We start from the raw sequence: 12966 nt of genomic DNA on the forward strand, positions 1-12966 counted from the left end.
GGCCAGCTTTAGCTCTGAGGCTTGAGTCCAGCTCTGAGGCCTCTGCTGCTGAAAGCAGGTATCTGGTTTGTTTGGGTTCTATAATCGAAACACTGTTTCAAATCCAGCTCTGAGATCCCGCTGGCTGAAAGCAGGTTTCTGGGGGTTTGTTTAGCTTCTATATTTGTAACAATGTTTCAAACTGTAAGCTCAGAGGCCGGCATTGGTAGGCGGGGAACGTTGTAGTCCTCTGTCACTGAAGCAAGCAAGCCTCATGTTCCGCTTCAGCTGCCTGGCTGCCTGCCGCCATCTTGGCTGCAGTTAATTTGCATATCGCCCTGATTAGCCAATGGGAAGGGTAGCGGATGTACGGCTAATTACCAAGTTTCTCTTTTATTAGATAGGATACTAGGAGAAAAAGTAGAACACAAATAAAATGTTACATAGTCCTATATAGTTAGTACTCTGTGCTGAAAATTTGGTTTTTAGCATTATAGAAGTCTAAACATACACGAAAAGCTCATAAGTGATATAGGGTCTCTGCCTAAGACGAGAAAAACAGTAATTTTTTCTAGGGGTGTTATTTTTTAGCATTTAGTGCTGAAAGAAACTTTCCAGGAGCATTCATACATCACATGCGATAATTAATCTGACCCAACTTTTCTTACTATTTTTAATCAAAGGTCATAATTTAAAAATAGTGCTTCTATAGTATCATAATATTGTAGTATGCATTTCTGAATGAATTATTCTAATAAAAAAAAACTAGAAATAAATAACCTTCTTGCCCTTTAATTACATTCCATAAAGATTAAACACTTTAACTTCTGGCAGAAATCTGAGGTATTCATAAAAAATACTTATGTCTTCTGTTTTATTGCTTTTATTATTATTTAGTGCTTTAGTTATATATTAATTTTATGTTTAGAAAGTGGTTTAGTTTGAATAACTTTTTTGTTGTTGTTGTTCTTTATACAGATTTGATAACCCAGCTGCTGTAAGCCCAACTCCTACGAGGCAGCTAACTTTCAACTACCTCCTTCCTGTCAATGCTTGGCTTCTATTAAATCCTTCAGATCTCTGCTGTGACTGGACCATGGGAACAATACCACTTATAGAGTCATTTCTAGATATTCGAAATGTTGCCACATTTACTTTCTTTTGTTTTTTGGGAGCTTTGGGAGTATTCAGTCTCAGATATCCCAGTGATTCCTCCAAAACTGTTTTAATGGTAAGGGACATTCTTCATTTTTTTAATTTGTGAATTTATTTTGGGTTAACCTAAAATTATATATCTGAATTTGATATGCAGGTATAATTTGACATGTATTTAGAACGTAAAAAAATATATAAATTTTCCTAATTTGGTAGAAACTCTGAAATCATGAGGCATCTCTTTTGGCATCATTTTCTTAAATTTTTTACCTTTTTACATAACTAGATTATATACTTTTTGAAGAAATAGATCATATTGTATGCTTCTTTGTTTTTTTGGCACAGAGAAGAGTGTCATCTAAGATGTGCAGCTAGAAGCATATAGCACTTTCTCATTAGCAAGATTATCATTCCTCCCTAAGGTATTTCTTACTCTGTTCAGAGAACTCTGGAAGTCTCTTTGTTGTTTTTCTGAAGTCCAGTTTTTTGTAAATTTCTTATTCTGCCCTCACTTCATACACACACACACATACACACACACACAGACACACTCACACACACATACATATATATATCCTATCTAATAATAGACAAACATGGTAATTGACGATACCTCTGCTACGCTCCCCATTGGCTAATCAGCAGGAGATGCAAATTAACTGCCAACAAAGATGACGGCCAGCAGCCACGCAGCTGAAGCGAGCAGGAGGTTTGCTTGCTCCAGTGATGGAGGAAGCCAAGGTTCCCTGCCTGCCGCGATCCAGCTCTGAGCCTGAAAGCCACAATGTTTCAATTATAGAAGCTAAACAAACCCAGATACCTGCTTTCAGCCAGCCGCAGCCTCAGAGCTGGAGCCGGCTCTCAGCTCCAGTGACAGCTATAGAAGGTAAATAAGTCCCAGAATAAAAAAAAGAAAGGAGAGGCTGGGAGCTTAAGTTGCCCTCCAGCCTGAAAACGGCTCTCAGGCCCTTACCCAGACCAACCAGGCACCCCAGTGGGGACCCCCACCCTGAAGGGGGTGTGGCCCGCTGCCCCTGATCTGGGACACCCTTCAGGGCAAACCAGCCGGCCCCACCCGTGCACCAGGCCTCTATCCTATATAGTAAAAGGGTAATATGCAAACTGACCGTAACAGCAGAAAGACTGGGGATGACTGGTCACTATGACACACACTGACAACCAGGGGGCAGATGCTCAATGCAGGAGCTGCCCTCTGGTGGTCAGTGCGCTCTCACAGTGGGAGCTCTGCTTAGCCGAAAGCCAGGCTGATGGCTGCCAGTACAGCAGTGGTGGTGGGAGCCTCTCCTGCCTCCTCAGCACCGCTAAGGATGTCTGACTGCAGCTTAGGTCTGCTCCCCGCTGGCAAATGGACATCCCTCGAGGGCTCCTGGGCTGCCAGAGGGATGTCTGACTGCCATCTTAGGCCCAATCCCTCCAGGGAGCAGGCCTAAGCCAGCAAGTGGTCACCCCTGAGGGGTCCCGGACCGAGAGGGCACAGGCTGGGCTGAGGGACTCCCCTACTCCTGAGTGCACAAATTTTTGTGCTCCGTGCCTCGTGTGTGTGTGTGTGTGTGTGTGTGTGTGTATTTATATTTGATTTTAGAGAGGAAGGGAGAGAGAGAGAGAAACATCAATGATGAGAGAGAATCATTGATTGGCTGCGTTCTGCACATCACCTACTGGGGATCAAGCCTGCAACGCAGGCATCTGCCCTTCACTGGAATTGAACGTGGGACCTTCAGTCCCCAGGCCAACGCTCTATCCAGTGAGCCTAGCTAGCTAGGGCTATTCTGCCCTCACTTCTTACTCATAATAGTTATAATTCCCTTCTTTCAAATTACTGAAGATGTTAATAGTCTTTAATTCTCTCATGAGCATTTACTCAAAAGTGTTTTTAATAATTTGCAACTATATCTTTTCAATCTGCAGCCAGTAGATTTATTGAATAAATTAAAAATTTTTATTGTAACCTATATACCAGGCAGCATTTGGACACTAATGATATGATAATAGAAAGAAATACAGAGTCCTCATTTCCAGGGAAATTTTATTCTAGAAAAATTTAAAGCCTATTTCTGAGATAAAGAGAAGATTGATAGAATATAGGGTTTAGGGGAAAGATTATATTTACTATTATCTTTGGACCTATTGAGTTTAGGTACCCTTGAAACATCCTAGTGTAGTGAAGATTTTGAATATCACTTTGTACCTAGAGCTCAGAGAAACCTAAGCTACTGATAAAAATTTGATCAGTTGGCATAGAGATAGAAATTAAAACCAGAATGTGGATAAAAAGGCCTGTAGAGAGGTTATTGAGCAGCCTTTCTGAACTGGGGTTTTTTCACATTTCTAAAAGATAACTAGCTAGTAGATTCTAGATTCATAGAGTGGTTCATTCATACATATAATGAATGCCTTAGAGCAGCGGTTCTCAACCTGTGGGTCGCAACTCCTTTGGCGGTTGAACGACCTTTTCGCAGGGGTCGCCTAAGACTGCATATCAGATATTTACTTTATGATTCATAACAGTAGCAACATTACAGTTATGAAGTAGCAACGAAAATAATTTTATGGTTGGGTCACAACATGAGGAACTGTATTTAAAGGGTCAGAAGGTTGAGAACCACTGCCTTAGAGTATTTGGTCACAATTCTCTCTCAGAAAATAGCTGAAGGGCCTGAATAAAGTGAAAGAGAAGAAGCCTACTACTAGGTCCTGAAAAATTTCCATCATTTAGAATTGCAGAGGACAGTAAACCTAAATAGTAGCTAGACCAAATAAATGGACAGAAGAGTAGGAAAGTCTCAAGAAAGACACAATGCCAAACACTAACAGTGCTGTCAGGTAGAAAAGTTGGAGTTGACCTCTTTTAGGTGTGTGAGTTACTTTAGTGAAATTTATTTCTGTGAAGTGATTTGATTAGGAGATGAGGAAGTGAAGATTGCTAGTGTAGATAATCTGTTGGGGTCATTTAATTTAACCAAATACTTCAGAGGATAAAACAAGCTTGGAATTATTGCCTGCCTAAGTAAGAAAAGACTGCCAGTCAGGCAGTGGCTTCAAGCATAGTATTTCTTCAATGTCTTAGGAAAAAAAGGCTAAAAGACTATTTTTTTAAAGGGAGGCAGTTTTATTCTTAAACATACACTAAGCTTATGTTACATGTATGTGACTCATCAGAATATAATGCAAAGTAATGCTGAGGTATAAAAGTAATAGTCTGCTGTCTTGTCTGAAACACACCTTATTAATTTCCAAGATGATGTGGTTACTTATAATCTAAAATAATAAAAGCCTAAGCAACCATCGCAACCGTATGGATGACCGAACAGGCTGTGTGGGGCAACTAGGCCGGCAGGGGGGTTAGTAAGGGACAACGAAATGACTGAACAAGCAAGTTGCGTGGGGCAACCAGGACACGGCAGGGGGGTTAGTGAGGGCCGACCAAACAACTGAGCAGCAGGCTGCATGGGGTGGCCAGGCCAGCAGGAGTGCAGTTGGGGGCGACTAGGCCAGCAGGGGGAGGGGGCAGTTAGGGGCGATCAGGCAGGCAGGCAGGTGAGCAGTTAGGAGCCAGTGGTCCCGCATTGTGAGAGGGATGTCCGACTGCTGGTCCTGAGGATATAAACCGGCAGTTGGACATCACCCAAGGGGTCCTGGATTGGAGAGGGAGCAGGCTGGGCTGAGGGGGAAATCCACCCCCCACCCCCCTGCACAAATTTTGTGCACCTGGCCTCTAGTAATAACATAAAAACTGGCTTTTAAAAATAGTTGGGTTTTTTTTGACCACCAGTACATTTCCAAATTAAATGACAAAATATTTGGATTTGACTCTTGAGTGTTCATATATGTTTAATTTAATAAAATATCTTCTTTTTCTTTGTAGGCGCTTTGTTTAATGGCATTACCATTTATTCCTGCATCGAACCTTTTTTTTCCAGTTGGATTTGTTGTTGCTGAACGAGTATTATATGTTCCTAGCATGGGATTCTGTATTTTGGTAGCCCATGGATGGCACAAAATATCAAACAAAAGGTGAATTTAAATATTAATTTATTTCATGTGACTAACTATAAAATCAAATGTGATACATTTAAATAAGTTTATTTTAATTCAGTTTTATAAGTCATACTTTCATACATTTCTATTTTTCATCTTGATAGTCTCATTTTTGTGTAATTCAAGTTAGGAAAGCTCCATAGCACTACTGCATCTTATGTTCTCCATATTGATATAATTTTATTTTGCAGGCTGAGACACAAACTTTGAGTCAGACCCAAATGAAAACAAGGATATTATTGAAACTAAAGTTAAAAATGACCATTGCCACTTTATATGCAATGAACTAAAATATAATCTTCTTACTTAAGTGAGTCATATATAAAATGTACAGTATATATAAAAAGTAGGTTTACAATTGTTCACATGGAAAATAATATAACAATAAATAATACTGGAATAAACTCTGTTTTGTGTACTCACAGCTGTGAGTGCTACAATTTCATGCTGTCATTACTATCTTCATAACCACCATGTCCTAATTGCCTTAAACTAACAGTTAAGGAACAGAATAGTTAACTGTATGTATACAAGAAATGAGCACTCTCTCTTCTTTCTCACTTCCAGTCACCATTCAGCACATAGAATTCTGACTTCTCTCTGTATCATCTACTAACACAGATAATAAATTGCCTCCTGGTAGCTAAATTTGGTCAGTGCTTGTATTTAAAATGTATTTCCCAGGCATCTGTAAAAAGTCTTTCTCTCTTAATTCTCTTTTATATCTTTTTATTTCTGCTCTCTCTTTTCTCTGATTTCTTCTTCCTCTGCCTACTCTAAATATTTATTATTTCTCGGAGTTTTACTGTAGCCATTTTTTTCACACTGCATATTTTCCCTGTATGATCTCTTCTGTGTCTACAATTTTCATTACTATCTACCAAACCTTTTCTCTTAGCTTTGACCCATATATCCTATTATAATCAATATCAATTTTTTAGTGCCTACCATGTATCAGATGCCCTGATAGACTGTTTGGATTTATTTTCTCATTTCATTCTTGATACTCCTTAATTCTGTTTTGCACATATTTAAAATTAAAGATCATACAGGTTACCTGTCTTATGCAGGATCACACAGCTAGTAAATAGCAGAGTCTTCAAATGTACATCTGACTATTTCCTATTCCATGTTCTTTCTGATGCATGCACTCATATTCTGGTTAAGTGTGTCTATCAAAATGAAATAAATTGAACTGTGTTACCAGGGCAAAAACACAGAGTTAAAGAACATTAGTACTAAATGAGATCATAGGGATTATTGAAGTATAATCATCTTTTTTATAGAGGAATTGAGTCCCAAATAATTAGCCTAAAGTATATAAGTAATGTTCATCTATTTTATAAAGAGTTAAGTTTACTATGACTTTTAATAAACAGTTCTAGTTTTAAAATGTAAAATTATTCCAAGAATGTCATGATAACCTATGGTATATTAATTGTAAGCAGAAATGTTTTTAAATATAGCCAGTGATAAGATTCACCCTTTTAAAATGCAAGTAAGAATATTCATGTTGTAGGTAATGGTACAAAGGACTCTAAATATAAAAATTCATAATTAAAAGCTGATTTCATCAACTTTTTATTAAATCTAAACAATGCTTTAGAAATAGAGGTAAATATTGGAGTATTTAATGTAATTGAAAAGTCAAGTGGAAGGTAGTATTCAGCTATTTAAGTTTTTGGCATTGGTGCCTCTGAAGTAGGATGATTATTAGAACAATTTCTATTCTTAGAATAAATTCAGACGTGACATTGGGGATATTTAACATATTTCTTCTGTTCTAAAAGATAAAATGCTTTGGGTGATAAGAATTTTTCTTGTTTTTTTCTTTTATTCTCTTAAACAGTGTATTTAAAAAGTTATCCTGGGTTTGTCTGTCTTTGGTGGTATTCACTCATGCCTTAAAAACAATCCACAGAAATTGGGATTGGGAGTCTGAATATACCTTGTTTATGTCAGCCTTGAAGGTAAAGTATTATCCAAGAATGACAGGAAAGTATGTCGTCTATTACTTTTTATAGCCATGTCTTAAGATGCTTTACCTTTACTTTTAATTAGACATTTAACTATCAATATTAATTACTTCACTAAAAAAATATATAGTTTGTTTTTTGTATAATATACCTTAACCAGTGCATTGAATAGTACTGACCTGTATGTCCACAACACATATGAATAATTCCTTAAATACTATACAGTCATTAGAAACTCAAATGAGACATGTTTAAATAAGAATGCTGTGTTCATTGGTTCTTAAGGTACACATTTTTTAACCTTTTAATACCTGAAATTAGAATAAATCTTATAGTGAAAGGTATCTTAAAATTAATTTGTTACCTTGTTTCTTTCTTAATGGTACATAAAATTGATGCCGTGTTACATTCAATGAAATAACATACATGACCAAAAAAATGGCAGCCTACTATGTGGAAGATAACCAACCAATGGTTAAAACATCTGTAATACTTCTAACAATAAAGATAAATTTTTAAAAATCCTATAGGAAGGATAGGAACTAGCAGAAAGGATTGATACAGCATTCCTATGGATGAACAATATAAATAGGATAAGGGTTTTTTTTGGGGGGGGGGTGTTTTTTTTCCCCCGCCCTCTTAAGCTTTTATTACCTCGGCAGCTTTTGCCTTCTTTCAGATAAGGTCTTTTAAAAAAATCATAAAATTTGTTTTCTATAAAAGTTACAAGCAAAAATTTTTTTTTCAGGTGCTCCCTTGCCAATGCCTCTCTTCAAATCAGTAAATTCTTAACTTCCTTTTGGCTATTTTAGTACTCTCCATTGCCTAACTTTATTGGATCACTACCTCATTTCTTGACTTGACATCTATTTAAGGTCAAATGACTGTCCTCTTTACTGCTTAGTAACTCTACTGTTTCCCCTAGCTCAGAAATCTGCAAACAGATGAGACCTCATTTCCATTATTATTAATTCCCTTTTCAGATTACCAGTGGAGCCCTATGGTTTTCAGGAACTTTGCTTGTCTTTACTCACAGGACAGTGCTCAAAACGACAGCCTCAATCACTGTAGCTAATACCTTGGCTAGCTAGATACCCTCCTCTACCTGCAGTAACACCATGCCCATCTGTAAACTCTGAAAGTACAGATCACTTAGAACTTTAGTCTCGGGCTTTCCTTTCAATAATAGACTACATAAGTAAGTCCAGCCTTAAAGTAAGTAATGAGTGCAATGTTTAAATGTATTCTCATAGTCAAATACCTCTTCTTCCAAAAGAATACAAGTAGTAGAGTTTTCAAATAGCGCTATGCTTTGATTAAATAAAATTTTTAGTAAAATTCTAATATATAAAGTAGATGAACTTAAACTGTTGTGGTTTTAGTATGTTGATGTTGAAAGGAGAGAGAGGGTAAATTGAGTGAAGAAGTGTTCATTGGCTTCTTCCTCATTTCCAGGGCATCTCAGTGGAACACTGCTAAATGAATATCTTTGTTAATTGAAGTCATTAATTTTTTTTCTGGGAGAAAATCAAAATGATTTTTTTTCCTGTTTAATTGAGATATAATTGACATAAACTTTTTAAGATATATGACATGTATATATTATGAAATGATTAAAAGTTTAGTTAATATATATCATCTTACACATTTGCACATTTTTTTTCCTCTTCTTGAAAACCTTTAAGATCTTCTCTCTTACCAATTTCCAAATATACATCACAGAATTGTTGGCTATAGTCTCCATGTTGGACATTACATCCCCCAAACTAACTTACCTTATAATTTGAAGTATGTACCTTTGGACCACTTTCACCCATTTATGGACATCTCCATGGACTGCTCCATTTCTAATAGTATATCAAACAAATAGCTGTGTTAATTGGAGTCATATTTTAATTGTAATTAATTTCTAACTGTATTTGTATGTTTAAGGTAAATAAAAATAATGCCAAATTATGGAATAATGTGGGTCATGCTCTGGAAAATGAAAAGAACTTTGAGAGAGCTTTGAAATACTTTCTACAGGCTACCCATGTTCAGCCAGGTAAGCATTATTAATAAAATGATTTGAATAGTTTATTTTCTTTTTAAAAGCTCGGTTGTGTTTGAGGAAAATAGAGTCGAGTTTATTTTCAATCTTTATTTCCCGTGATTGGAATACTACCAGTGTTTAATACTGGCTTATTTTGTTAGAAATACATAAGATATTTAAGGAATTTTTATTATTAAATTTATTATGATGACATTGGTTAATAAAATTGTATAGGTTTCAAGTGTATATTTCTATATCATTTGCATGTTGCATTGTGTATTTACTACCCAAAGCCAAATCTCCTTCCGTCACCGAATATTTGACATCATTATTACCTCCCCTCCCTTCCCTCTGACAACCACTATACTGTTGTCTCTGTTTATGAGTGTTTGTTTGTCATGTTCATGTGTTGCTTTCAGTTTTGATTTTCTTTTACACATTGGACAGTAAGACAACCCTAAGAAAAAGATGGTTTGTTGCTCTCAGTTTTATATCTCACATATAAGTGAATTCATATGACTCTTGACTTTTTCTGCCTGACTTATTTTGCTTGGTATGATACACTCAAGATCCATTGATGTTGTTGCAAATGGCAAATGATTGAGTAGTATTCCACTGTGTATATGTACCGCATCTTTATCCAATCATTTACTGAGGGACACTTTATTTCCATGTCTTGACCATCATGAATAATGTTGCAGTGAACATAGGGATGTATATAACTTTAGAAATAAATGTTTTCACATTTTTCAGAAGATACACAAAAAAAGGGGTTGCTGGGTCATATAGTAGTTATAGTGTTAATTTCTTGAGGTACCTCCATCCTGTTTTTGTAGTGTCTGAACCAGTTTACATTCCTAGTGAATGAGGGTTCCTTTCCCCCCACAACCCCTCCAACATAGGTATAGAAGGAAAGTACCACATAATAAAGGCCATATATGACAAACCCTAAACCATTATCATACTCAGTGGTGAGAAACAAAAGCTTTTCCTGCAAGATTAGGAACAAGACAAGGAAATTCATTCTTATCACTGTTATTTAGCATAGTACCATAAATCCAAGCAGAGCAATCAGGCAAGAGAAAGAAAAGGCATCCAAATTGGAATGAAGAAATAAAATTGTCGCTTTTTGCATACATGATTCTTTATATAGAAAACCCTAAAGACTCCACTAAAAAACTATTAGAAACAATAAACAAATACAGTAAGGCTGCAGGATACAAAATCAATGCACAAAAATTCATTGCATTCCTATATACTACCTATGAAATTTCAGAAAAGAAAAAAAAAAAATTTATTTTGCAATTCCAACAAAAAGAATGAAATACCTCAGAACAAACCTAGCAAAGGGTGCGGAGGACCTATACACTGATAACTGGAAGACATTTAAAAACATTGAAGACGACACCAAAAAATGGAATTTTTTAAAAACATACTGGAGTTGTTGGTAGAGTAGTAGATGCAAAAGCCTGATAGAAGTGAGTTTAGGACAGTGATGGCGAACCTATGACATGCGTGTCAGAGGTGACACGTGAACTCATTTTTTTTGTTAAATGGCATTTAAATATATAAAATAAATATCAAAAATATAAGTCTTTTTCTTACTATGGTTGCAGATATCAAAAAAATTCTATATGTGACACAGCACCAGAGTTAAGTTAGGGTTTTTCAAAATGCTGACGCGCTGAGCTCAAAAGGTTCGCCATCACTGGTTTAGGAGAATGGTGGGGAAATAATTGGAAATAGTTGGTAATGATGATAACTCTGAAACAGTGGTGCTGGGCATGGGGTGAAGAGACCATGGTAGGATGTTTGTTTGTTTTTGTTTTTCATTTTAAGGTGGGAGAGGCAGAGCATGTGTGCAGCTAAATCTATTGAAGCTGGGAAAAATAGTAATTCAAGGTGAGGGAATGAATTACAGGGTCATTGTTCTTGAGTACATGAGAAGAGATAAATAGGATCTGGTGTACAGATTGGGGACTTGATTCAGTTGTGGAACCAATAGTTAACCTTTGGTAACAGGGAAGACTGAGTATATGGACATGGATATGGGCAGGTGAATAGATGACATGCAAGAAGTTTCTAGAAGGTGCCCTTTGTTTGCTGCTGTTTTTTCAGTGAAATAAACCACCAGTAGAGAGTGAGGAAGGAAGGGGAAGTGTTGGTGATCTAAGAATAGGAAAAGGTGTGAAGCAGTTTTCTAGGTAGTACTTTACAAACTTTAATGGGCCTAAGAATCACTTGGAGATATTGTTGTTTATGGTGCTTGTTCTGATAAATGAAGGTTTAGAGTAGAACCTAAAGTTCCGCATTTCTATTAAATTCACAGGTGATGCTTAGCCTGTGGATCACACTTTGAGAAACAAAGGTCTAAGAAAGTGTATAGACTAGGAAAATGTGGTTTAATTGCCAAGCAGCTCTAATACCCTACTTGGGTTAGGAATACTGAAATTAAAATTAAACCAGTTGATGTGGTTGTATGTTTGTTTCCTACTACTTTGCCGCTGTAGTGGTACAGGCATGGAGAATTTGGTTAGCTAGGGTTAGGATTTTGTCTTATGTATTATTAAGCAAGAAAGGCACAAGATGATGATTATATTAATGGGACACAGAATCTAAGATAGTTAAGAAAGAATGTGAGGGAGGGTGAAATAATGGAGGGTGATAGGTTTATTGGCCTGGAAAGTTTTAGTGTCTGAGTAGAATCCAGCTAGAGTATAAATATTTTTCAGTAGGAATACTGTTCGAGTATGCAGAACTATTTTTCAGGATATGTATCAAACCTGACCCACACACACAAAATACCATAATTACTTCCCATTCAGAATGATGACCAAAAAGTACCCCCATACACACATTTCTAAATGCTCTTGGAGGCATAGGGAGTGGCAGGAGGTGAAAATCATCGGGAGAAAAGACATCAAGACCACGTAGTAGAAGATTTTGTCAACGTAAATTTTGAAATCACCAAGAATTTTTACAACCGTGATGATGGAGAGAATGACAAGGAGCCAGGATCCCTGACCCAGAGATCGGTGACAACAAGGAGGATAGTAGACAATACAATTTAGTGACCTGAAATTTAGAGATGATTGATTTTTAAAAAGGAATAGGAATGGTCTGGGGTGGTAAGGCTCAAAGAGGACACCTACCGTTCCTCCTGGCCAGAGCTGCACAGGATAGAACACAGGCACCGCTTGGAAGAGCCACAGTGTCAAGTCCCCAAGGCAAAGCCAAGTGTCAGTCAGAGAATGATGAAGAGAAATTTGTAAAAATATAACTGATGGTCTAGCTACCCAGTTGTATCTCCCCTGGTTCTCTATATAGTTTTGTTTTTCTTGAAACATAGGGTACATATCTCAGGTTTCCTCACCTCTGCTTCTTTGAGTCTAAATTCTTCGCTTCTCCCTTCTTTTCAATCCACCTTGTATCACATCCTACCCATCTTTTACAACCCTTTTTACCTGGCTTCTTTTCTAAAAAAACACAACAAAACAAAACCCTGTATTTTGTTAGAAGCAAATATTGCTCATCTTTAAAACTTTTTACAACTTCTGTCTTTCCTGTGATATTTGTAATTTTCTATTTAGTATATCATATTTATTTCTGTTTATTTATGAAAAATATGTATCTATTTTAAACTGAGGAACTCCCCAGTGTCAGCATGAACATCTTACTCATCTTCATACCCTCTGCATCATCTAGCATGGTCTTATCCACAATCAGGGGTCACTAATTGTAATAGTTTTAATTTATTACTTCATA

General features: G+C 36.6%; 1 protein-coding gene across 7 annotated transcripts in view; it reads left to right on the forward strand.

The window, feature by feature from the left end:
* TMTC3 (transmembrane and tetratricopeptide repeat containing 3) overlaps nt 1-12966 on the forward strand; it is a 70008-nt gene that overhangs the window by 45314 nt on the left and 11728 nt on the right. For all 7 annotated transcript variants that reach the window (XM_015571137.1, XM_006774738.2, XM_006774739.2 and 4 more), the window contains 4 exons: nt 958-1210; nt 5021-5169; nt 7043-7163; nt 9102-9213. In XM_015571137.1, coding sequence (XP_015426623.1) covers nt 958-1210; nt 5021-5169; nt 7043-7163; nt 9102-9213 — 635 coding nt within the window. The remainder of the gene's footprint in view (nt 1-957; nt 1211-5020; nt 5170-7042; nt 7164-9101; nt 9214-12966) is intronic.

This window comes from Myotis davidii, unplaced genomic scaffold (genome assembly GCF_000327345.1).
Source record: "Myotis davidii unplaced genomic scaffold, ASM32734v1 scaffold108, whole genome shotgun sequence".
NCBI classification, from domain to species: Eukaryota; Metazoa; Chordata; class Mammalia; order Chiroptera; family Vespertilionidae; genus Myotis; species Myotis davidii.